The sequence below is a fragment of the Lepisosteus oculatus genome, chromosome 6 (assembly GCF_040954835.1).
Source record: "Lepisosteus oculatus isolate fLepOcu1 chromosome 6, fLepOcu1.hap2, whole genome shotgun sequence".
Taxonomy (NCBI): domain Eukaryota; kingdom Metazoa; phylum Chordata; class Actinopteri; order Semionotiformes; family Lepisosteidae; genus Lepisosteus; species Lepisosteus oculatus.
In genome coordinates, this window is record NC_090701.1 from 44,380,716 (window position 1) to 44,406,775 (window position 26,060).

A 26,060-nucleotide genomic window follows, 5' to 3' on the forward strand; every position below is an offset into this window, starting at 1 on the left:
TCTAGACTGAAGAGATCCAGTTCCTCTATTCTATCTCTGTAGAGTATATGATCTGTGGTTGTGCACCCCTGAGCTTAAGAAAAGCTCTGAAACGTAGTACCTGGGATGTCCGGTATCTCTAGTTACGAAGGTGGCGTTATTTACTTAATTAGCTGCGTCAGTGTGATACTTTCAAGCACTTGGTTTTCTGAAACCTAGTTGCCCGTGATTTGTTACGTATGCCTTTGAATGGCCATTATTCGATTCGGTTAAAACAGTACAATTGCGTTCTTTGCCAACCTTTTCACTGAGCACCGCGGTCGCTGTTTTTCGACTCATCTAAATCTTAATCATAGTTCACGTGTGACGCTGATCGCTAAAGCCCACAGCCCGTTCGACCCGTTTGATCTGTGTTATTTCCAGCTGTCACGTCAAAATGTTTGCGCGTTAAATTTCTCCAGTTGTTGAACGAGATGTTTGGCAACATTCTTTCCAACAGGACGCAGACTTCGATGCCGTGTTACAATCATCACTAGAATTTTTACAGTACACTTATAGTGAATAACAATAAATCATACTGTAACCAAGGGGCAATTAACAGGCTGTGCTTAATTAGAGTCTTGTGGAGAAGTAGTTTTAACTGTCTCTTCAAGAGACATGTTTGGCAGTGAAAAAAAAAAACACCGAGAACCGTTTAGAATCTACTGTAGCTTTTTTACAGTATGTTTTTTGTAATCGCCTGTGACAGACCTAGACGTGTTTAGCTAATGAAAGAGATCAGAGCTGGGAGCTCAGCCAGCGGGCATCGGCAACAAATGAAGATGTGAAAGTCAGCTCCAAGCTGAAAAGCGAAAAAAAAAGAAACAGGACGTTGCGGCTGTAACGCTTTCTTCTCCTGGAGCGAATCGCAAAAAGCGGTTTCTTCTTTCCACTTTTCAGCGTGAAATTAACCTGTACTTGTTCCCTTTGTCGCGAAAACAGAGGTTACATTGACTGTTGCGACTGGGCTACAGAACAGGACCACCGGGATTCTGCTCTGGGTTCAGGCAGAGCTCCCTTTGTGGAAAATGAACCGACTCGATTAATTTTCTTTTTTTTTTGCACCATTCGGCTCCCAGCCGTCCAGCATCGGAACAAAACCTGCAAACGGACATCCGCTCCCGTCCCCCTCAAAAAGGCCCGAACCGGTTCCGAATCGCTCGCCGGCGCTGAGCGATTCACTCGGGTCTACTTACAGTACCTGTGCGTTAATACAGTTCATTTATTACGTGACTGAGACTGTTCAGATTTTAAGAAGCAATTGCTTGTACAGTACATGTATAAAGTGTATACTGCGCTTTTTACACATCAGTAAGTAACAGGTGCAATTCTATGGAAGCCTATTAGTGGCCAGGATTTTGTTGCTTAAAAATGTCTTTTAGAACTCCCACTGCCTGACTTTGTTTTCCATTTACGCCACGCAAATGGAATAGGATTTCTCAGGACCGAGAGCTCTTTCGAAAAAGTCAGAATTTCACCTGTAGAAATTATATAGTTTTTTTTTTCCTTTTTATCTGCTGTGTAGACTGTGTAAATCTGTCCTGATTTGTTCGGAGTTAATGTTAACGTCTCTAATATCGGTCCATGCTCTACTGCTAAGATTGTAAAAAGGAAATACGGCGTACAGTATACTGTAGCTTGAAGACAACAACGTTATGTAAACGACACAAAGGCATTCCAAGAATTCTAAGAACTCAGCACAGAGTCAAGCTGCAATTAAAAACATAAAGCATCAGAACGGTAAATTGAACCAAAAATGTAAGCGAAGTAATATCCAATGAACTTTGAAAACATTTGTAGAAGGTCGTGCTCATTTGTGATCATGCTTATAAAGAACGGAATTAAGACCATAAACATTCATACCATAAAACATTAAAGCATTTGTTGACATTGGTCTAGGGTGGGATTTCGATTCATATTTGTTTTGGTTTTTTTTCTCGTATACCCTTTCAATAAACGTTCTGCCTTGGGGTTAAAACCGTCTCTTCGACAATTGTGACAAAGTAATAATTTAGTTTAATATACTTCACCCGTCGGGAAGCAAACCTTCAATTTTATAATCACATTTCTCCGTTCGTCATGTATCTTAACCTCACCTGCTCAATAAATAACAGAAGACAATCGAGCCCGTGTGACCCATCGTGTCCACGTGGATATTCTAGTTCAGAGGTTCTCAGCCCGTTTCGCGGTTCCCTGACCTCTCACATAGGCCACAAGAAAAACAAAATTGCTGTCACGAAAATAATGTGAGTTACGAAGGCTTTGCGTGGCTCCAAGAAGTCAGAAAAATTAGGTATATCTTCTAAAACGCCATCTTCAAATTCACTCGCTCAATACATTCCTGTACTTGCGCTGCTAGAGCCAGGAGGTATCTCGAAGGTGTCGGATGAAATGCTTCTTCCATCTGCTCTTCTATCTCTTCTGGAGATAAAAATGTTTGCCATTTTGCCATCCGGCAAATCTCAAAAACTCCCACGATGAGAGAAGATGGCGTGTTACAGGTAGACAGATCGCTTCGAATTTTCTGCAACCACGAGAGAAAAAAGAACAAGAAAAAATGTGAAAAACAAAACACCCTTACAAACTCTTCCTTACAAACAGCTTTTAAAGAACTGCAGTTGACAGGGTTTCGGTGCAGCACCAAAAACGAATACCCAGTAGTATCAAAGAAAACTGTTTTTCTCCCGTTTGCGACCACCAATCTGTGCGAAACCGGATTTTCGTCGTACTGTACGTTTCCACAGAAACAAAGTAATCAAAGTAACAGATCGGATGTAGAGTCGAACATGAGACTGCAACTCACATCCATAACTCCAAATATTACACATTGCAGAAGTAAGAGGCAAACTCACTCATCACACTGAGATTGTTCTGTTTCTGTTCGTTTGAAGTAAATATTGATTTAAATGATCAGTACTCTTTTTAAAAACCTCATGTACTGTTGTCTCACTGTGTTTTTCTTTGTCGTCTTGCTACCAACTCTTTTCCTATCTGCGCCCGGTTAGACCACAGAAAGTGTCGTCAGGGTCGTCAGTTTTTTCCCCTTTGTTAACAATGTCAAAAATTTAACATTTTCAAACTTCTGGTTTTCTTCTAACTTGGTCGAACCGGCGGTAAGAACTTTGATTCTTTTATTCTCAACTAGTATTTCAGTGATTAAGATTTATTGAACTGGAGGGGTGCTAATCGTAGACAAGTTATGATCTGATTAATCCTAATTTCCTAATGCAAGAAATTGTATACTGCTTATAAAGTGATCTTAATCCGTCCATTTTCACTTCCGCTTTTGCCGGTGAGGGTCGCAGTGAAGCCGTGTCTGGGCCAAATACCCCCCCAGCCCGTACTGTGGCCCCAAAATTGTCCCCATGTGTATGACTGGCTGGCTCTTGCCCTGCGATTGACTGGTGTCCTGTCCAGGGGCTCTGTCTGGCGAGCTCTGTCGCTAAGGTTGGCGCAAGAGGTAGCCAGTTTAAGAAGCACTTAGTGATTAACGAGTGGGTCGGGGAGCACGTAGATTACGAAGGATTTAACGTTCTACTTTAGTTACGACAGGTTTTGGGAAACACTCGTAAATTAACGATCGATCTTAAGAGCGAGTTTACGATGTTCTTAGCGCTACGATGCTTTCGGGAAACTCACCCCTGTTCTGCCATGAAACCGGGACACCGCTCCGGGCGCCGCACACAAATCTACGAACTGTTTAATGACTAAGCGCACTAAGATCATTACGGAATAGGGAAAAAACAGCCTGCGGTAAAACCAACACAATATCACAACAAAATCAACAGTATCGTGTGGTAGAAGTATCGTGGCTCAGGGGGCTATTCTCTTTGTCATGTATAAAGAGAAAATCCTGTTGGGTCACTAGGGTTCCGTTTTAAAGATGTTTTTGACTTCACGAGTTCATTTTTTGGAATGGCTTAACGTCTCGACACCTTAATACAGTACATTGGCTGTATACCGCATATACAGTACACTGTACACGGGGAACAAACCATAAACTGCAGGAATATGAAGATCTGCTAAAACGTGTATCTGTTTCAAAGACTGAAGGATTCTGGGATCTAAATGGAGCGCTGCTGGACTCATAGGAATCTGGTGAAACCCAGCAGCTCAGGCGACGATTGATGACTCGTTTTTCCGGAAAGGATGGATTGTTTTTGGCCTGCGTCATTAACGCAAAGTTCCCCGTTTAGAAATTCATCTGGGGAGGGAAGAAAAGCAATCTTTCCTGTTTCTCGGCAAAACTTCGTCCCACCTTCGCTCCTGGGGACGTGGTCTGTGCGGGGACGGGTGTCATAAATAAATAAGTCTATTCCTCCCGGCGTCTAACAGCTCCTCGGCTGCTGGAATACTAACGTGCTCGGAGCGACTCGGACCTGCGCCCAAGGGAGACCCGGGAGACGGTCTGTTTTTTTCTCATCATTTAAGATTTCGATATTCAGGTAAACGCAAAACATCCTCTGGGTACTATACGTATTGCAATGTGGCTTCACGAGTTTAAGGGCATTTAAATTTCATTTGAAGCAAAATACAGATTTGAGATTTTAAACGCTTTGGGTATTTCTATTTTAAAATGGGGTGGTTTATATGTATACATATTTTATGGTAATACGAGCTCTTATGGCTTTAACAATGTTTTTTTCATGCAGTGATTCAGTTATGGAAGTAATTACTTATTAATACAAATATGGAAATGTTCAGCATTTTTGAAAAGAACAGAAGAAAGTCGGTGTGGCGAGATGCTGGATTGGCAGTAACATTACACGGTGGTACTCTTAATTTGTACCCTTCTGAAACGAATCCTGCTGTGTACATTACGATTATGTAGCCTTTTTTTCACAAGTGATCCCGTGCTTTTTTATTTAAAAAACTTTGGTATATCTCACTGGACTGAGCTTTTTTAACACTGAGCACGGAGAGCAAGAATAGCACGAAACCCTATTACCCTAAAAATAACTTCAAATTGCTTTTAAAAAATCAATCTTAAAGCCTTCGTACAATTAATCGACTAATTCGTAAAAACGAATTTTGAGAGGAGCTGTTTGTGATTTTTATCTCAGGGCAATGAAGACAAAAATTGACAGAATTAAAGTCACAACTATTTTCAAGTGATGCTGTTTTTTTATCACATTACACTGGAACGGTTTTAGGGTTTAAATTTAACCAAAAGCTCTAGGTCACCGACTTTAATCCTGCTTTTTCCCGTACGATTTTTATTTATGACTTCGATAATTCCATTTATTTTATGATAATATATTTCTTGTCACTGTTGTTTCTGTAGGAAAAGGTGTGACTCAATATCAAGTGCTGTTTGTTCCTGGGGATTTTAATAAAAGGGTTAAAGCTGGCCTAATTAATGATGGGAACCGAGTTTTACAAGACTTTTATAGAGTTGCGCCTCAGCTTTGGTAAATAGATCCACCGTGCCGAAATAAAAAATAATCAATAAAAATATGTATCCTCTTTTACCCTCTGTCAAAACCTGATTATTCACAATCAAAATACTTAACAAGCCCTGCCAAAACACGCGGAAGACAGTCTTTGCAATTAACATTCAATTAACTACAGGTGAGAAAAACACAGGCGTTAACGTAACAAGGGAATATCGGTCGGTTTGATTTTTTCCGGTTATTTAATTGTTTTACGTTTCGCTGCCTTGTCTTCAGATAGGATTATTCGTTTTTAAAAATATTTGCACGTCCGTTTCCACAATCGGCGCTCCTAAGGACTCGGACAGTTTGGATCGGTAACGCCGCAGTTCTGAGTCCGGACGTGATTCCTTTAAAGTGTTGTTTTTAAAAATACACGGGTAAAATACAAAAATGCAAACCCCCAGCTGTTAAATTTACCACCAACAGAATTCTTTAATATGAAGAGAAATGCGCAGCGGTCTCTACGTTATGCAAAATACAATTCCAATCAATTCAAGAGCAATTTAATTAAAAACTATTTAAGGAGGTATTATCTTTCAATTTTAATTATCTCCTCGACAGAAGTCAGGCGCACACAGTACATCGACACAAACCTATCCCCACCCCCCAGTCTCGAAACCCCCTAAAAAAGAGTCTGGAAACCTGCTGGGTGACGGAGTGTGTCGCTTCCTTGACAGAACTCTGTAACTACAGTGAGCACAAGGAAACGATGGCAGCAGGTTAAGAGAAAGTGATGAAGATCGCAGGGATCTGTAGAGATTTCGACCACAAGACCACGAACCCCGAATGATGGAGAACTCGCATCTGTAACCGGGTTGTTGTCAGCTGCCTGGGAGATAGGGTTATCAGCAAAATGTGCTCTGAGACGAATCCTGCGGTAAAAGCGGTTGAGGTCGACTTGGGTTTGGGGGATGTCCAGCTTCTTGGGGACTGAGACACAGCTTGAGGCCTTTGCTGAGAAGAGATCGCTCGTCCTGTGACAGGGAAAGGTCTGAGGGTATAGTAACGACAAGGTTAGGACTGGTGGAGGTGGGAGGGATATTGATGTTTTTTTTCTGTAGAAGATGATTGAGTTTCTTACCCTTCTCTGAAGTGAAGAACTGGTAAAGTTGGGAGTTGAGCGATCTGGTGAGGCTAGTTATAAAGGGAAGAGGATGTGGACCTGTTAGCCGTACAAATGCCTTAGCCTCTTTGATGTTGCTGTCAGAAAGGGTAATCTGTTGTTTGAGGGACAAAATGGTAGAAAGACTTTGTTTCCGCGAAAATTGCTGTAGAAGTCTCTGAGTGTTTCTCTGCGTGGTGTCAGAGTCAAAGACAAAAGTGTTACATTTTCCGGCGAACTCCTTTAGGAATGATACTATAACGACGACATGAAGGAATAGGAGGTGGTGACAAAGCCTGGTCGTGGAACAGATCGCTGGGAAGAGACGGGATGCTGGTTTGGTGAGAGAGGGAGGGAAGCAGCCTAGGGAGGAGGAGGAGGAACGACGAAGAGATCTGGAAAAAGATTTAGAGGAAGGCCTAGTGGGTCACAGCAGAAGTACAGTAGGCTGAAGTAGTTTGGGTGGGTAGCTGCGTCAGCATGCGTAGGCTACAAAGGTAATGATACAGATCTTTTAAAGTATGTTTTCATTTGGAAACAACATTTGGAAATATAGCAGTGTTCGTTCGAAACATTTATTTGAAAGTCAATTGTTTAGTTTGACAATGCGATGACAAATTATATAAAGCGGAATTGGATTAAGCCTCTGTTCGTACGCACTTTTTATAGATACGTGATCAGAACTAAGGGTAACTGGTTATGTGAAAGTTTACTGATTAAATCAGTCATGCCTACCGCTGACCAGCTTGAATTGTAATACAGGTAGCACACATTGAATTAGAAATTCCAACAGGGGTGTATTGCTAAATGTACAAAAGCGCATTGCTGCCATCAAAAACAAATGTCGATACATGTCGAAATTACGAAACAAGTCTCGTAATAGCCAGTTAGTAATTACCAGCAGCCATGTCACCCTGCACCTCATATCTGGTAACTTTCTGAAGCTCAGCAGGTGTGAGTTTGGTCAGTACCTGAAGGGCGATCTCCTGGGAAAAACTAAGGTTGCTGCTGGAAGAGGTGTTAGTGGGACCAGCAGAGGGCGCTCAACCCGCGATCTGTGTGGATCCGAATGCCCCGGTATAGTGAGGGGGACGCTATACTGTAAAAGTTTAAAACCGGGGTCCTGACTCTCTGTGGTTATTAAAAAAAAAAACTCTCGAAAAGAGTAGGGGTGCTACCCCGGTGTCCTGGCCTTTACCAATCATGACCTCCTAATTATCTCCATCTCTGAACTGGCTTCATCACTCTGTCCACCTCCGCACTGAGAGCTGGTGTGTGGTGAGTGTACTGCCGCACTATGGGTGTTCCTGCGAAATCCTTTAGGAATTATATTATAAGGTTGGTGGTGGTGGAGGGGAGTCCCCATTACCTGTAAAGCGCTTTGAGTGGAGTGTGTAGAAAAGCGCTGTATAAGTATAATGAATTATTGAATATGAATTTAAGCCATTTGTTTTGGGAATTCTAATGTTTACTATTACATGATCTCGTAATTATCAAATAGTACATTCTCGCGTAATTTATGTTATCACGCAATAGTCCAACGATAGCCAATAATAATAATAATAAAAACTTTATTTTATATAGCGCCTTTAAAGGTGGCTTCTCAAAGCGCTTTACAGGATGACAATAACAATAAATAAGAAGACTACAACAATAAATAAGAAGATTTCACAAGATAGGAGAGAATTATAATTACAACAATACAACAATAACAATAGAGGAGACCGTGGATGGTGGTACTAAGAAGAGCAGAGGGGTGAAGAATGGAACCAGTTAAGTAAAGGCTTTTCTGAAGACGAAGGATTTGAGTCTGGATTTGAAGGAGTTTAGAGAAGGTGACTCTCTGATATCCTTGGGCAGAGAGTTCCAGAGCTTGGGGGCATAGCAGGAGAAGGCCCTGTCACCTATACAATGTAGACGGGCTTGGGGGACAGTAAGGAGGGCAGAATTTGAAGAGCGGAGGTTGTGAGGTGGGGAGTAGGGCGATAAAAGTTCAGACAGGTATTGAGGTGCCAAGCCATGTAAAGCCTTATAGGTGAGCATGAGGATTTTAAAGTCTACACAGAATTTGACCGGAAGCCAGTGCAAGGATGGTCATATGTATTGTATGTTACCATTAGCTGACTTTCTGTTTTAAGCAGTAGAATCGATTCCAGGGCACACTCGTTCTTGTTTCAGGGATATGTGTGTGTTCTCGTGGTTAGAATTGTGTTCACATGAGGTACAAACTGTAATATGTCTTGATGAATAACCTCCAGAGGAAATTTCGCCCGTGCAGGGCTGCACTTTGTCACGAACACTGAACCCCCGGTTCCAGCTGAGCTCTCGGTAGCTTCTACTGTAGGTGCTGTCATTGGGGGATTCATTACGAGATCATCTGCCGTGTTGTAATTACGAGAAAAATCTGATTTCTGTCCCTGGTGGCAGCAATGCGCTTCAGCACTAAATAAACGGAGAATCCGGATATATATTCCTTTGCTCAGAATGTTATGTGAAGTATTTAGGCAGATGATCACCTGACATCTCAGCCTCTTAATTAATCTTTCTTAAGCATCTATTCCCATGCTTTTAACTGCGAGGTACGTACTGCACTTCCCAAATAACCGCCGAGAACTGGATCAGAACCGGTTACGTGTGTCATGTTTGAACACCCGTAAGAAAACTTAATAAAGGAAACCAGAATACTTCGGGGTTTTCTCCTCTCGGAGGAACTTCGACATTATGAGAAAATTGATGTTAAACCTGTCACTAAGCAAACCTGTCACTAATGCCTTGAGGATTAAATAATAACAGTTACTTACAAGAGGAGGTGCTTGCTCGCCCGCGACTCTTTACTGGACAAATTGGTTAAAAATTGCCCGCAGCTGTCTCACCCTGTAACTCACAGCTGGCAGCCCACTGAAGCTCAGCAGGTGTGAGCCTGGTCTGTACCTGGATAGGAGACCTCCTGGGAAAGCCAAGGTTGCTACTGGAAGAGGTGTTAGTGGGGCCAGCAGGGGGTGCTCACCCTGCTGTCTATGTGGGTGCTAAAGCTCCTGAATAGTTATGGGGACGCTATACTGTAAAAGGGCGCTGTCCTTCGGATGAGACATAAAAACGAAGTCAAATTTCCCCCCGTGTTTTACCACTAATAGTCCCCAACTGTGAACTGGCTTCATCACACTGTTTTCCTCCCCACTGAGAGCTGGTGTGTGGTAAGCGGACTGGCGCAGTCTGGCTGCTCATTGGTGGAGGTGGAGGGGAGTTCCCATCACTTGCAAAAGCGCTTCGAGTGGAGTGTCCAGAAAAGAGCTATGTAAGAGTAAATAATTCTTATTTTACCCTTGACATTATCTTACCCTTGACATAAGGTTATAAGATTATCATAAGGTTATATAATCATCCTGTCCATCCGATCGTTTGATAGTTAAGAGAATCCTACTCAGCTATTTTGTGAAAGAAAGTCAGACAGGTTAAACACAATGCGTTAGCTTGTTCCACACTCCCACCACTTTTTGGGTAACATAGTATCTCCTGTCCGGACTGTAGGGTCTCATCCAGGTGTTTCTTCAAAAAACCCAGGAAATTCGACACCAATCTTGCAGTTAGAGAGAAACAATGTTGTTGTTCGATATAGTTTTATGTCTTCTTCACATCTGATTTCTACATTTCGTAACTTTTTGTTCAAACGGTCAATCAGTCCACCCAGTACAATTAGAACTGTTTACCTTTTTACATCCTTTAAAGAAACACTTCATTGCTGAACAGCTTAACAACACCAGTGATGCTGTCAAACGATGTGACAAGACCACCGCAACATGCAGTTGTCCGCTTTAAGAGTGCTTTTCAATTTATACAGACATCGGATTTAAATGTGTCTTGTTGCTTGCATCACGAAGGCCGCTTTTTAAGGATTCTTTTGGGAAGACTACAGATAAATGTGCGCTGAGGTTAACTGTGGGCTACAGATCTCACATACTCTTTTCCTGTGCTCTCTTCCTCAGACTGGACTCAACCTACTTGACTGTCAATCTCTAATGATGAAAGGGGGAACCATCCTTCTCTTCCTGTTTCTTACAGGTGGTGTTGGTGAGTTCCTTACTAAGCATTCAAATCATGACAAACTCTAAGCTTAAATTTCATTATTATGAATGTCTGTTTGAAAACCTTCCCTGTTCACCAATATTTGCATTATTTTCTATTAGATTCAGATGAAACGTCAAGCACAACTGAATCACTAAGCGTAAACTCAACTTTGGCTGGAGACCTAACAGGAACATTCACAAGTGGAAACTCAACTGAAGCTGCAGAAAGCACACGTGGCCCAGCAGTGAACTCGACTCCAGCTCCACAAAGCTCAACTCCCCAAACTGCATATTCAGTTGCAGCTGCAGAAAGCACAACTTTCCCAGCTGGAAACTCAACTGCTGCTTCAGAAAATGCAACTTCACCCCAAGTAAACACAACGGGTACACCAGAAAACACTTCACCACACGTGAACACAACCAGTACACCAGAAAACACAACTTCTCCATATGGAAACACACCTAGTACACCAGAAAACACAACTTCACCCCAAGTAAACACAACGGGTACACCAGAAAACACTTCACCACACGTAAACACAACCAGTACACCAAAAAACACAACTCCTCCATATGGAAACACACCTGGTACACCAGAAAACACAACTTCACCACATGTAAACACAACTGGTACACCAGAAAACACTTCACCACACATAAACACAACCAGTACACCAGAAAACACAACTCCTCCATACGGAAACACACCTGGTACACCAGAAAACACAACTTCACCACATGTAAACACAACTGGTACACCAGAAAACACTTCACCACATGTAAACACAACCAGTACACCACAAAACACAACTCCTCCATATGGAAACACACCTGGTACACCAGAAAACACAACTTCACCACATGTAAACACAACTGGTACACCAGAAAACACTTCACCACACATAAACACAACCAGTACACCAGAAAACACAACTCCTCCATACGGAAACACACCTGGTACACCAGAAAACACAACTTCACCACATGTAAACACAACTGGTACACCAGAAAACACTTCACCACATGTAAACACAACCAGTACACCACAAAACACAACTCCTCCATATGGAAACACACCTGGTACACCAGAAAACACAACTTCACCACATGTAAACACAACTGGTACACCAGAAAACACTTCACCACATGTAAACACAACCAGTACACCACAAAACACAACTCCTCCATATGGAAACACACCTCGTACACCAGAAAACACAACTTCACCACATGCAAACACAACTGGTACACCAGAAAACACAACTCCTCCATACGGAAACACACCTCGTACACCAGAAAACACAACTTCACCACATGTTAACACAACTGGTACACCAGAAAACACACCTCCGCCACATGTAAACACAACCAGTACACCAGACAATGCAACTTCACCACAAGTAAACACACCTGGTACACCAGAAAACACAACTTCACCACATGTAAACACAACTGGTACACCAGAAAACACTTCACCACACGTTAACACAACCAGTACACCAGAAAACACAACTCCTCCATACGGAAACACACCTGGTACGTCAGAAAACACACCTCCGCCACATGTAAGCACACCTGGTACACCAGACAATGCAACTTCGCCACACATAAACTCAACCGGTACACCAGAAAACTCACCTTCACCTCCTGCAAACTCAAGTCCTCCTCCTCCCATCTCAAGCTCAGTGCCTTCTGGAGTGACACCGGCAGCACCAGTTACAATACCTTCTACACCTGCTTCACCCAGACCAATAGTTGTTCTTCAGTTCAGTCTGAATCAAGATTTTAATGAGGACCTAAAAAATAAGACATCTGAAGCTTTTCAAAGCTTGGCAAAGAACATAACCACACAGGTAATTAACTAATTAAGTTAATGGGGATTTGAAACTTGTTGTTGTGAAAGATTAATCAAACAAAGCACAGTAAAATCATGGTAAAAGAACAGAGGAGCACAGAGACAAACAGTAGGGTAAAAATATGATACAAAGCACAAATCCTGAAATGACAGCGTCATAGTACAGCATCAGAATGGTAAAAAAGGGAAACTAGTATATTTTCAGAAAGCAGGAGACAAGAAACTGTAAAGAAAAGGAGTTTCAGAAGGGAGGCTTGCTCACTGTGAGAGAGTTAAATGTGATGCCAGGCAGATGAGAGATCAGATGTATGGCCCCAGGACAGGGGGCCTAGGACACCTTTGGAGACTGGTAGCGGAGATCCCAAGGTGCCCAGTGGGATCCAGGTGTGGTGACTGTCCAGACCCTGGAAGAGCTGTGTTACTTCAGCTTTTCAATACAGCCTGGAAGCCTCAATATGTCTTTCTGTCTCGTGTTTTGCAGCTGGACACTGTGTACAGGAATAAGTTTGGAGATGCCTTCAATCGTACAGAAATCACAGATTTCAGGTAAGGGATGTTAGGAAAATGGGACTCTGAATGTCAAGCTAATTTCCAGAGCACAGTAATCTCTTAGATGGGCAGCTAGATCTCTCTGAAGTTCTCACAAAATGCCTTTTTCTTCCCTGCATCAATTTCAGGAGCGGGTCAGTGATCGTCGATTCTACCTTGATCTTTAACAATCTGACAGTTGTTCCAAACACCAGTGAAGTCACCAACACTCTGAAGGCTGCAGCAAACACTTCTGGCTTTTCTCTCCCTGTCAACACCTCTACAATTGTGGCTTCAGGTAATAAAGACAGAACTAGCAGTTGTCTTCAGTGCTGGGAAGCACCTGCACAAACTAGAGTGACTGAGTGGGATTTTGGGTTCAATAGATATTCAGCTTTTGAATGTGAAACTGAAAACAAACTTATATTTACTCACTAAATAAGAATGTCATGTTCTATGCAATACATGAGCTGTCCCAACAGAAAAAGCATAACATTTTTATGCTCTTATGAGCACCCCAGAAAATATTAACCTTTAACCTGTACAGCTGAAACAGGGCATGTGGGTCACAGCTGTGTGGCAGTGAAAGTGGCTCATAGTCCCACCTTCAACCGCATGAGGGCGCCAAAGACCTTATTTCAGTCATGCTCTGTACTTAGTGACTGGGAAAATTCACAAGCAAATCCCAGTCAAAAGCACTGGTGTTTCTTATATCCAAGGGTATGAAATACAACAGCTGATGCCAACTTCACGGGCACACACAGAAGATCTCTAGGACTATGTCTTCAACACTTAAAAGCCTCGCTCTAGTCTTGTAGACATCACATTGACACAGAGCCGCTCAGTGTCGACAGATTCCCATCCCTGGCGTAGAGTGCCAGGGTGCCATAAGTCCAGAGGCAGATCGCTTCTGCAGTACCCCACCAAGATAAGCACAGGCTAACAACACATAATTAACAGTCCACACAAAAATGGTTACAAGCAAAGGCTCTGTGCTCCTCAATTTGCTGATCCACCTCTGAATTCACGGTTCCGTCAATGACGAGATGGCAAAGCAGCCCCAAACCATGTTTCTCCCTCCACCATGCTTGTCAGTCGGGATGAGGTTCTTCTGTTGGAAGGCACTGTTTGGTTTTCTCTACTAAACTAAACGCTTTTCAAAGAATAATGTCAAGTTTTTACTAGTCTGTCCAGAGAACATTCTTCCAGTAGACCGTTGGACTGCTCAAGTGCTCTGTTCATGAATTATCAGACACTTCCTCAGCATTATACAGTATCGACACTTGACACCCGAAGAGGGCTTCACAGCCGAAACATTGTGTTTCTTTTCGTCTCTTTTCAGCATAGCTAAAACCTATAAATTGTTTCTATTAGATAGTACTGTATCTACACTTTTTGCAAAACCCCAACACTTTGTGCACTTGCAGTACTGATGAAGTGATCTGTTCTTTACCAAACCCGTAAACATATTTCCAATCTATGATGTTTTCCTTAATTGCTAAGATTTTTTGTATCAGATATTATTATATAATAGGAACAAGTAAAAGGTTTATTCCATGCTGAAAAGAGAAGAAAGGAAACACCACTTTTCATCTGTGGAGCCTTCTTCGGGTGTGATTAAACATTGTGTTTCCTTTCTTTTTTTTTCAGCATGGAATAAACCTTTACTTGTTTAAGCACCCTACGCATGCTGACGCAGATACCCACATAAACTACTTATTATATAATAATTTATTTTCTACTAGATTACTCCAGTTTCACACTAAAAAATAGAACAAAAAACACAATTTCAGCTGTATACAGTAGCTTCTGTCAGTAAGAAATGTTTTGTGAAAACCTGCTGAGATTATTTCATCTCAATCTAGGATGTTTAATGCTACAATTTTTCTTATTAAATATTATATTTTTTTCTCACTACATCACAGTGATTATACCCTGAAAGATATAAAAAAACACTACATCTCAGCTATACAGCCTCTGTCACTGAGAAGTTATTTTTAATCCCCATTCAAATCCATTGAAAGTATTTTATGACATTTTTCTCAGACCTTTATCTTTAAAAATAAAATTTCACTCTTACAGCTGATACTTTAACAACTGCATCTCCTGTGAGCACAACTGCACCTCCTGCAATAACAACTGCACCTGTGAACCTAACTGCACCTCCTGCGAACTCAACTGCACCTCCTTTGAACACAACTGCACTTGTGAACCTAACTGCACTTGTGAACCTAACTGCACCTCCTGCGAACACAACTGCACATGTGAACCTAACTGCACCTCCTGCGAACACAACTGCACATGTGAACCTAACTGCACCTCCTGCAAACACAACTGCACCTCCTTTGAACACAACTGCACTTGTGAACCTAACTGAACCTCCTGCGAACACAACTGCACTTGTGAACCTAACTGCACCTCCTGCGAACACAGCTGCACATGTGAACCTAACTGCACCTCCTGCGAACACAACTGCACCTCCTTTGAACACAACTGCACTTGTGAACCTAACTGCACCTCCTGCGAATACAACTGCACCTCCTGTGAACCTAACTGCACCTCCTGCGAACACAGCTGCACATGTGAACCTAACTGCACCTCCTGCGAACACAACTGCACCTCCTTTGAACACAACTGCACTTGTGAACCTAACTGCACCTCCTGCGAATACAACTGCACCTCCTTTGAACACAACTGCACTTGTGAACCTAACTGCACCTCCTGCGAATACAACTGCACCTCCTGTGAACCTAACTGCACCTCCTGCGAACACAGCTGCACATGTGAACCTAACTGCACCTCCTGCGAACACAACTGCACCTCCTTTGAACACAACTGCACTTGTGAACCTAACTGCACCTCCTGTGAATACAACTGCACCTCCTGTGAACCTAACTGCACCTCCTGCGAACACAACTACACCTATGAACCCAACTGCACTTCCTGGGAACACAACTGCACCTCCTGCGAACACAACTGCACCTCCTTTGAACACAACTGCACTTGTGAACCTAACTGCACCTCCTGTGAATACAACTGCACCTCCTGTGAACCTAACTGCACCTCCTGCGAACACAACTACACCTATGAACCCAACTGCACTTCCTGGGAACACAACTGCACCTCCTGCGAATACAACTGCACCTCCTGGGAACACAACTACACCTATGAACCCAACTGCACCTCCTGCGAATACAACTGCACCTCCTGCGAATACAACTGCACCTCCTGTGAACCTAACTGCACCTCCTGTGAACCTAACTGCACCTCCTGTGAACCTAACTGCACCTCCTGCAAACACAACTACACCTGTGAACCCAGTTGCACCTCCTGTCAACACAACTGCATCTCATGCAAATACAACTGCGTCTCTATTAAACACAACAATTTCTACAACGACCAGCACTTCAACTTCACCAGCACCAGCAACTGCTCCCCTGCAGTTCAGTTTGAATCAGACTTTTATTCCTGAACTTGAGAACCCCAACTCTAATGCTTTTTCAACTTTGGCAAATACTATTACTACCCAGGTGAGTGTGTGTGAAAGTGGACAAAATAAATAATTGCATTACAGATTACTTGCAAATGCGTTAAAACATTATAATAACTGCACCTTATATTGGTTGTGTATTAAACTAGGATCACATACTTGAACAGAAGCACAACTCAGGTACTAGAATGGACTGGAACTGCAGAGTTTTGACATTAGTATTGAAATCATCCAGATGTCCTTATGTTCTGACTCTCCCAGAAGTAGCAGAACATGATCTACAGATGTTTGTTTCTCATCTGTTAGATTTGTGCGTTGGTTATAATTGAATGTTGGTGAGGGTGTTACTGCTCTGGAACAGATACACCTGTATTCAAGTCCAAATGCAGACACTGCTGTTGTATCCTTCATCACAATACTATAATTGACCCCGGGTAGCCCAGTTCTGTAAGGGGGTATCTGTTATGAGCACTGCGGCTTAAACTGCGATAGACTATAAAACACAGCTAGAGCAATCAGGTATTCAAGACTCCTTATCACCTTAATGACCATGATAGGATCTTTCTCCATGACCTGCACTGGCTGCTGAAGAGATTTATCTTATTGAATTTAATGGTGCTTTCGTACATCAACAACATCTGTACTGTATATGTCTTCCAAATCAGCCAGTCTGAATATTCCCAGAGTTAAGATGAAGAAAAAGAATAAATGTGTAAAACTGTGATGAACTGTTACAAGCTCATATGAAAAGTTTAAAAATGAGGACATCAAAGGTTTTTACACGCAGTGAATTAAAAGTGCAAATATATTCCTAAACTAATGCACAAATCTCACTGTTTCTGGTGTGAGTTTGTGATGAAGACCTGTCTTTGTACATGCTTTCTCTCTTCCAATGAAAATATTAGCAAGGGACAGCAAGTGTCAGTATTTCTGCTAGGCAGGAACAGAGAGCACAGCTGAACAGGAAAAATGATAAAAGTGATTCTGCAAGAGTGAGCTTGAGGTCTCAGGCTGTTTGTTTCCTTGCAGGTGGATACCGTTTACAAGAGAAAATTTCCTAACACATTCCGTCGCTCCAGAGTGAGAAGATTCAGGTAAGAGTTGAGCTCAGTCTTAATACAGATAAAGTTCTGTTTTAAAAGCTGAAATTACAGTCTGGTGGAGAGCAGTACCTGTATAAACACTGCAGGCTTGTCCCTCACTGTCAGTTTAGACTCGCTGCCACAGCATAGGAGTGAGAGACTGTTCAGCCCACAGTACAAAATCACCCTGTCAGATCTGCACTCACACCTGGAGCTGGTCTCTGGATGTGGAGACTAAGTGTGAGAGTGAAGAGACTAAGAGACTGCAAAGATTTGCAAGAAACCTCCTTCATTGCTATTCATTTCCTTTCCTCAGGCAAGGATCAGTCATTACTGACATGGACCTGGAGTTCACGAACCAGACCTCTGTGCCCAGTGCGTCTGAGATTGTTAACACTCTGAAGACAGCTTTGAATGATTCAGCTCTCAACCTGACGATACAGTCTGACACCATTACAGTCCCAGGTAAGCAAGGCTTTATGACATCATCTTCGTGCCCAACACATGACACAGAAATTCAGCTTTGCAGTCGAACCTTCATTATGAATGTTTTTTGGAACAAGAAAGAACAAAGCATCAAAGTGTGGAAAATAATCATATGAATAGAATTAAAACATGAATAAAGGTGAGTATTTGCCTACCTTTATGACCATTATACATCATCTATATTCCATGTGTTTTCATCCACACTGCCCTAATGTGAATCAGCTGCGTTGAGCATTAAAAACATAACAAAGCTTACAGGCAAGGGAAGGCCGTTTGCCCATTCAGCCTGTTTGGTGGTTAGTAATTTATTGGTCCCAGGATCTCATCCAGATGCTTCTTGAAGGAAGCCAGGGTATTGGCCTCAACAACATGGCTGCCCAGAATCTTCCATAATTCCCCCCCAAACACACACACTTTGTGTAAAAGATTTCCTCATGTTATATGTTTTTAGTGCACTTCCCTGTAGTTGAACTATAAGAACGCAAGAAAATCCAACAAGATTTCCAACATTACCAGCTTATGAAACAACTTAATTATATCACTTGTTAACAATATAAATATATTCTTTCTTCCTCATCTAGACAATACAATATCCACAACTACAGCATCTCCAACAACCGTGTCTCCTACAACCACCCCTTCATCACCTGCAAGCACAGCTCCATCACCTGCAAGCACAACTACTGGTCCTGCAAACACAACTACTGGTCCCGCAAGCACAATTTCTACTGCGACCAGCGCAACAACTTCACCAGCACCAGCAACTGTTCCCCTGCAGTTCAGTTTGAATCAGACTTTTACTCCTGACCTTGAGAACCCCAACTCTAATGCTTTTATAACTTTGGCAAATACTATTACTACCCAGGTGAGTGTGAAGCTCACGCTAAATAAATCATTACATTACAGATTGACTGCAAATGTGTTAACACACTAAAATGACTGGGTATGTTTTGGGTATGTATCAAACTGGGATCACAAACTTGAACAGAAGCACAACTCAAGTACTAGAATGGGCTGCAGCTGCAGTGTTTTGACATCAGTGTTGAAATCATCCAGATGTCCTTATGTTCTGACTCTCCCAGAAAGTAGCAGTACACTAACTTATCTTATTGAACTAAATGGGGCGACTAGTTCACGTTTTGTAACTTTCGTACTTCAACAACATCTGTACTGTATATGTCTTCCAACTCAGTCAGTCTGAATTTTCCCAGAGTTAAGGAGAAGAAAAAGAATAAATGTGTAAAACTGTGATGAACTCTTAAAAGTTCATATCAAAGGTTTAGAAATGTGGTCTTCAAAGGTTTTTTACATGCAGTGACCTGAAAGTGAAATTATATCCTTACACTAGTGCACAAAGCTCACTTTTTCTGGTGTGAGTTTGTGGCGAAGACCTGTCTTTGTACATGCTTTCTCTCTTCCAATGAAAATATTAGCAAGGCACAGCAAGTGTCAGTATTTCTGCTAGGCAGGAACAGAGAGCACAGCTGAACAGGAAAAATATTAAAAGTGATTCTGCAAGAGTGAGCTTGAGGTCTCAGGCTGTTTGTTTCCTTGCAGGTGGATACCGTTTACAAGAGAAAATTTCCTAACACATTCCGTCGCTCCAGAGTGAGAAGATTCAGGTAAGAGTTGAGCTCAGTCTTAATACAGATAAAGTTCTGTTTTAAAAGCTGAAATTACAGTCTGGTGGAGGCAGCTCCTGTATAAACACTGCAGGCTTGTCCCTCACTGTCAGTTTAGACTCGCTGCCACAGCATAGGAGTGAGAGACTGTTCAGCCCACAGTACAAAATCACCCTGTCAGATCTGCACTCACACCTGGAGCTGGTCTCTGGATGTGGAGACTAAGTGTGAGAGTGAAGAGACTAAGAGACTGCAAAGATTTGCAAGAAACCTCCTTCATTGCTATTCACTTCCTTTCCTCAGGCAAGGATCAGTCATTACTGACATGGACCTGGAGTTCACGAACCAGACCTCTGTGCCCAGTGCGTCTGAGATTGTTAACACTCTGAAGACAGCTTTGAATGATTCAGCTCTCAACCTGACGATACAGTCCGACACCATTACAGTCCCAGGTAAGCAAGGCTTTATGACATCATCTTCGTGCCCAACACATGACACAGAAATTCAGCTTTGCAGTCGAACCTTCATTATGAATGTTTATTTGGAACGAGACACAAGAAAGCAGTAAAGTGTGGAAAAGCATCATAGGGGATAGAAATCTACAAATGAATAAATAAAGGTGTGCATTTGCCCACTTTTATGAGCATTATAGCTCATCTATATTCCATGTGTTTTCATCCACACTGCCCTGATGTGAATCAGCTGTGTTGAGCATGAAAAACATAACAAAGCTTACAGGCAAGGGAAGGCCATTTGGTCATAATTCACCCCCCCACCACCACCACTTGTGTAAAGGATTTCCTCATGTTATATGTTTTTAGTGCACTTCCCTGTAGTTCAACTTTAAGAACACAAGAAAATCCAACACAATTTTCTACATTATCTGCCTATGAAACAGCTTAATTATATCACTTGTAAATAATATGTTCTTTCTTACTAAAGTAGACAATACGACATCCACAACTACAGCTCCTGCAACAACTGTGTCTCCTACAACCACCCCTTCATCACCTGCAAGCACAGCTACTGGTTCCACAAGCACAGCTGCATCTACTGCAACAACTTCTTCTACAACATCAACAACACCTCCAAGCACCACTGTGGTGGTAGAAGTAACTGCTCCTCTTCGCTTCAGCATAATGCAAACCTTTATTGCAAGTCTTGCAGATACCAACTCTTCAGTTTTCCAGAACTTTGCGAGTGGAGTTACTGATCAGGTGAGTTCATGAGGAATAATGCCACCCAAGTATTAGTCGTGCTTGGCTGAGGTTCAGTCCACTGGCTATCGGATGAGGAGAACTGGATTCCCATGCAGTATGAGGAGCTAGATAAGGGGGGAACTCCACAGCTGGAGATGGGGTGGGAGAAGGATGTGTGGGTTGGAATGTGAAAAGTAATGGGATTTGTGTGTTATATATACTGGATATCTTTGAGAGTTTGTTTGTATGACCTCTCCATGTTCTGAGGGTTTTGCCCGGGTGCTTCAGTTTGCTCCCAAGACACACTAGTAGGTTAACTGGCTTCAGAGAAAACTGGGTTTTGTGTGAGTGTGTGCATGTTCGTGCGATGAACTGGCGTCCAGTGCTGGGTATATCCTGGCTTGCATCTCTTGCTTCCTGTGATAGGCTCCAGCTCCTTGTATTATGTAAAGCAGTTAGCGAATGGATGCATGGATGAATGGATGATGCTGCCTTTAAAGTCACCCTTTTGGAATTCTTTTACAAAAAGAAACACAATTTACCAGCTGATCCTTATTAGTCTTAACACTGAATACTGTACATCGTACCGTTCATGAATTGTATCCCAAAACTGAGTGAGATAAAAAGTTTAGAAAACCTGTTCTACTGGGAAAACTCTCTTAATTTTGCTATTTCAACTGCGACTAAAAGTATAAGTTGCAGATTTAAGCCTTTTCTATTCTTTTGCAGGTGAATAAGGTTTACAGGAAAAAATATACCACATTCCTTCGTTCCAGAGTGAGAAAGTTCAGGTAAGCTGAGCTGTGTCTAAGGAGAACTCGGTATCAATTCTGCTTTTCCCAAAGCTTTAGAGACTCTTTAGAGATCAGGGTACTGACGTTGTTACCACAGTCTCAGTATTTACTAGAAAAGCCCAACAGTGATGTCTATCAATGCATTCTAAAATACAGAGGACAGTATCAACCCCAACACAGTTAAGCTCTAACAAACTGGATCACACAGAGAAGTGCTCAGTACAGCTCTGACACACGGAGTCACATAGCACAGTGCTCAGTACAGCTTTAACACTGTAAAGACAAGAAAAATTGTGTTACATTTAAGAACATAGAAAGTTATTACTAATATAAAACAGATTCACACAAATCTTCCCAAAAAAGTACTGTCCAGGCTGGAAGATCTCACCCAGCCACTAAGTGAAGGAAGCCAAGGTATTGGCTTCAATAACATGGTTAGTTCACCTGTTCCATACTTCCGCCACCATTTGTGTAAAGACATGCTTCCTGATCTCGGATTTAAATGCACTTCCCTGTAGTTTCCACCTGTGTCTGTTAGTAAGTGTTTCCTATTGATTCAGAAGAATTTTACATACAGTAGCTGAGTTTGAATTTCTCTATTATTTTTTCTTTCTTCAGTCGGGGATCAGTTGTGACCGACATGGACCTGGTATTCCAAAATACTTCTCCTTCTGCAACTGATATTGTCAACACCATGAAGGACGCAATAGCTAACTCTGAGGTCATCATGCCAATAGATGTAAATTCTATTATATCCTCAAGTAAGTGTAACCCTGTCCTAGTTGTTTCCAATAGCAGGACATAGCTGTTAGTATATGCTTTCTGTCGGGGCACATGGGTATGAATATATTGTAGAGAACCGGGTGCAGAATAACTGGCTGCTATTGGTCACGTTGACTCTGAGACGCTGGACCGCACATGCGAACTACATCCCCCATAAACCCACTGGGCGACTTCCTGCCAAGTCTCTACCTCTCGAGTCGTCGAGCTCCTGTCAGTTGTGACGTCTTGCACAGATCGATAAGCCTGTGGTCTGGTGGTAGGGCTGGGATCTCTTATTTGAAATTTGAATTTCAGAGAAAGAGAGAACAATACAAAAGGTTTCCACATGATTTCCACTGGTGGCCCAAAAAAACAGTACCCCAATAGGTAGTGGGGGAACCAACGATACTGTACACGTTGCCTTGTCAGTTTAACATTTTTCAAACATACAATAACATAATACAGTATTATATCATAATTAACAAGTTTATAATTCCATTCCATTTTATTTAAACTCACATTTAACAAACGTCTGTATTATTAAAACGACAGTCTTACACCGCTAACAAACGACGTTTGTGTTTCTCATCCCCACACCTCCACCCCCCTACATGTAAAACACATTAACCTTTAACTAATGAAACTGTTATATCGATTAACATAATTATTGGAGATTCCCGAAGCTAACTCCTTCAGGTTTATTCGCCTCACCTGACAACAATCAGAAAATTACAGTGGGAAGGTTTTCTGACGGGTTCTTACGGTGGTCAGTAATTCAAGCGGGAAACTTCGCAGTGCGCGCGAGGAGTCGAGCTCCGGTGCCGCCGCCGCCTTGTCACGTGGTCTGTCTCTCAGACTCTAGTTCGTCCAGGAATCTGCAGAAGGTTTTACGCTCGTTTTACTCTCGGACCCGACTGTGTTACCCTTCCAGTTTCGGTGTTTAAATAGTAATTATTTCTCGTTCCTTCCCCCGCAGACAACCCGCCTTCCTCGGCCCCCGCCCTGCGGACCAGCCTGTCCTCGCTCCTCGCCCTGGCTTTGGCCACAGTGCTTGTTGTCTTGACACAATGGCTCCACTAGATGCCGCCAACGAGCCCTTCCTGCCTGAAACGTTTGTTTTTCGCGATGAGAGATTTAATTTTCTTCTCAGTCTTTCTTAGATTTGTTTTCTGAAATGTAACCTGGTGAAGTTGTTCAACTACAGTTACAGAAAATCAATTAGTGCACCTCCAGACGTTACACAGCAACAGCAACATCTTAAAACCAAGACAAATATTAAGAACACTCTTGTGAAGAGTAAGATACTGTACTTGAAGACTTAAGATAATGGCAATATGTCAAATGGGGGACATGTTTCCACTCCTGTACATGGGCAATGTCGCAATGTCCTAAGAATACAGTATGTGAATCTAATGCAAGAAGATATAATTTTCAAGGTGAGAAGAAAATAATTAAAAATGAATATTGTATATTAAAGGAGCAACATTAGAATTGGCAATATCGTAAGTGAGTAAACTTTCAAGATAATCTGAAGTCCGTTTGGCAACTTGACTTTGTATTGGGTAGTTAGTGTTCATTGTTTATTTTATTTTCTTCAGCTGCACTTTATTGTTTTTTGTGTGTGACAGGTTTCCAAGACTGTTCCAGTGGGATTAGCAGTTTTTCGACATTGTACAAAGCACAATCTGTTAAAATAACAGACTACTCCAAAACATATTTTTTTGCGAAGAAGTAGCACTGACTGTACATTTGACGGTTGTTTGCAACATTTTGTCATATGATGGAACATTTTTAAAGTTTAAACATTGAATACTTTAAAATCGGAAAGCTAATCTCTGACTGGATCACGAGAAACTGAAATCTTAACAGAAGCTTTCCTCCTGAAAATTCACTGTGCTAACTGACTTGTCTCCATGATTTCCAGCAGAGTCTCTGTACAGCTGATTTTCTATACTGTATGACAGTACAGTACCATTATAAAGGCTGTTTAAAGTAAATCATGGTATCTCATAGACTACCAAGAACATAAGAAAAATTATAAAAAAGAGAAGACTATTTCACTTACATGGAATCTGGGTGTTGGCTTCAAAAGCATGGCTGGTCAACTTGTTCAATACTCCCCCTCTCCTTTGTGCAATAAAGTTCCCCCGGTATCAGTTTATCACTTTTCTTTTGGTTTGCTTTTTCACGTATTGAATGAAAGTGAAGCCATAGTACTGCACACTGAAGGCCAGGCCACCAAGTCAGTTAGCATAGACAGTAGAAAAAACTGCACAGGAAGGAAACAAGCCTCGCTAAACCAAAGCTTACATTTTATTGACATTCTACTGGTGAAACGGACATTTATATATATATATGGAAGTCTGTGCTCAATGTTTAAAAGTGTTTATCGACCTTTGTGAGCTTTCTAATGGGTGTTCTTGATACGCTCAGGGCCGGGCTGACTGGAGATGACTGTCAATGTCAAGAGAAATGAACCTAGTTATACTGATATTTTTCTTATTGAAATTACCTGTGTATATATGTACTAAGCTTTAATAAAATGTCACTTTCCAAAACATAATCTCCAGAGCTGATATGAGCCCTTTGTTTGTGTTTTCATGGAATTCTAACTGTTCAAACTGTTCATGTGTACAGATTAGGCAGCCAGGGAAATGAGAAGGGTCAAGGGTCAACTGAGACTGACAAGATAGAGTTTTTAATTTGTATCAGCCACTAGTAAGAGCTCCTTGTCCTTCGTCCACCATGGTGCTGACCTGACCCATGTATTTGAAGACCCATTCGAAACCTTAGTGACCAAGCCTGTTTATAATCCTGTATATAATTATTTGAAAGTGCTGTTAAATCTTTTTTGACAAGAGTAAACTGGATTTTTAATAACTAAAAATATGTGGCATCATTTCCATCATTGCATACAAGATTTGCGACTGTTATGGCCTGGAATCAGTCTGGGAACATTTCTGTTTGAAACCCGGCAAACTCCATCGGCTACCAAAGCGCTCGGAAGCGTGCCTCTGAAACGTTCATCCAGTCAACATTGTAAACACTAAACTAAAATTATTCTGCAGTTAGGATCACACATTCTCCCTCCCCTTAGCGACAGATTACTGTTCTTTTAAATCACCTCCATTCATTGGAAGTTTCATTTCACACCTCTCTGCACCCATTCTGACTTCACACCTCTTGATTGGCCTCTCTTTCTGTCCCCTGCTCCCGCCTCTCACTCCTCCTCCCTCCCAACCTTTGTTCTCCCGCTACTTTACCTTTGCCTACTGCCCTGTCTCTCTCACACCTGAAGAAGGCTCCACGGCCAAAACGTTGTGTTCTCTTTCTTCTTTTTTTCAGCATGGAATAAACCTATTACTTGTTCCTTTGCAGCCTACGCATGCTGACGCAGCTACCCACCTGAACTACATTGTAAACACTAGGTATCTCTTTCATGTTTGTTTAATTAGACAAGGCCTGACTGTCTTTCCTGACCCCAAAGGTGACGGATAAGACCGATACAGGATTCACACAAGCAGGAGTTGTCCTTGGAGAGATCGGGCTGAGCAATCTGGTCTTGGTGAGCTGACTTCCATACCATTATTGTGCTTCCTTGCACTGACACCAGCAAATGATGG

At 42.0% G+C, this 26,060-nt stretch overlaps 1 protein-coding gene across 4 annotated transcripts; it reads left to right on the top strand.

Annotated features, from left to right (window-relative positions):
* Positions 1-4,315: 4,315 nt before the first annotated feature.
* On the top strand, positions 4,316-25,000 carry LOC107076445 (mucin-2-like). 4 transcript variants are annotated; one of them, XM_069191426.1, is made up of 16 exons: positions 4,316-4,463; positions 10,539-10,623; positions 10,740-12,472; positions 12,956-13,020; positions 13,152-13,300; positions 15,085-15,861; positions 15,964-16,532; positions 17,522-17,586; positions 17,891-18,039; positions 18,642-18,925; positions 19,618-19,682; positions 19,986-20,134; positions 20,628-20,899; positions 21,611-21,672; positions 22,294-22,436; positions 23,414-25,000. In XM_069191426.1, exons 2-16 carry the CDS (start codon positions 10,572-10,574, stop codon positions 23,515-23,517), a joined length of 4,638 nt encoding a protein of 1,545 aa, XP_069047527.1. In that variant the 5' UTR covers positions 4,316-4,463; positions 10,539-10,571; the 3' UTR covers positions 23,518-25,000. The 4 variants fall into 4 exon arrangements, with proteins under 4 accessions (XP_069047527.1, XP_069047528.1, XP_069047525.1 ...); XM_069191424.1 differs by having other exon boundaries at positions 4,319-4,463; positions 20,625-20,899; XM_069191425.1 differs by having other exon boundaries at positions 4,322-4,424; positions 20,625-20,899.
* The last annotated feature ends 1,060 nt before the right edge of the window (positions 25,001-26,060 follow it).

What these genes read in the sequence shown, in the direction of transcription:
- LOC107076445 (XM_069191424.1), top strand. Translation starts at nt 10,572, where the DNA reads ATGATGAAAGGGGGAACCATCCTTCTCTTCCTGTTTCTTACAGGTGGT. An exon ending in GTTTCTTACAGGTGGTGTTG is followed by an intron (nt 10,624 to 10,739) that starts GTGAGTTCCTTA and finishes ATTTTCTATTAG; the next exon opens with ATTCAGATGAAACGTCAAGC. An exon ending in TGACACCATTACAGTCCCAG is followed by an intron (nt 18,040 to 18,641) that starts GTAAGCAAGGCT and finishes TTCCTCATCTAG; the next exon opens with ACAATACAATATCCACAACT.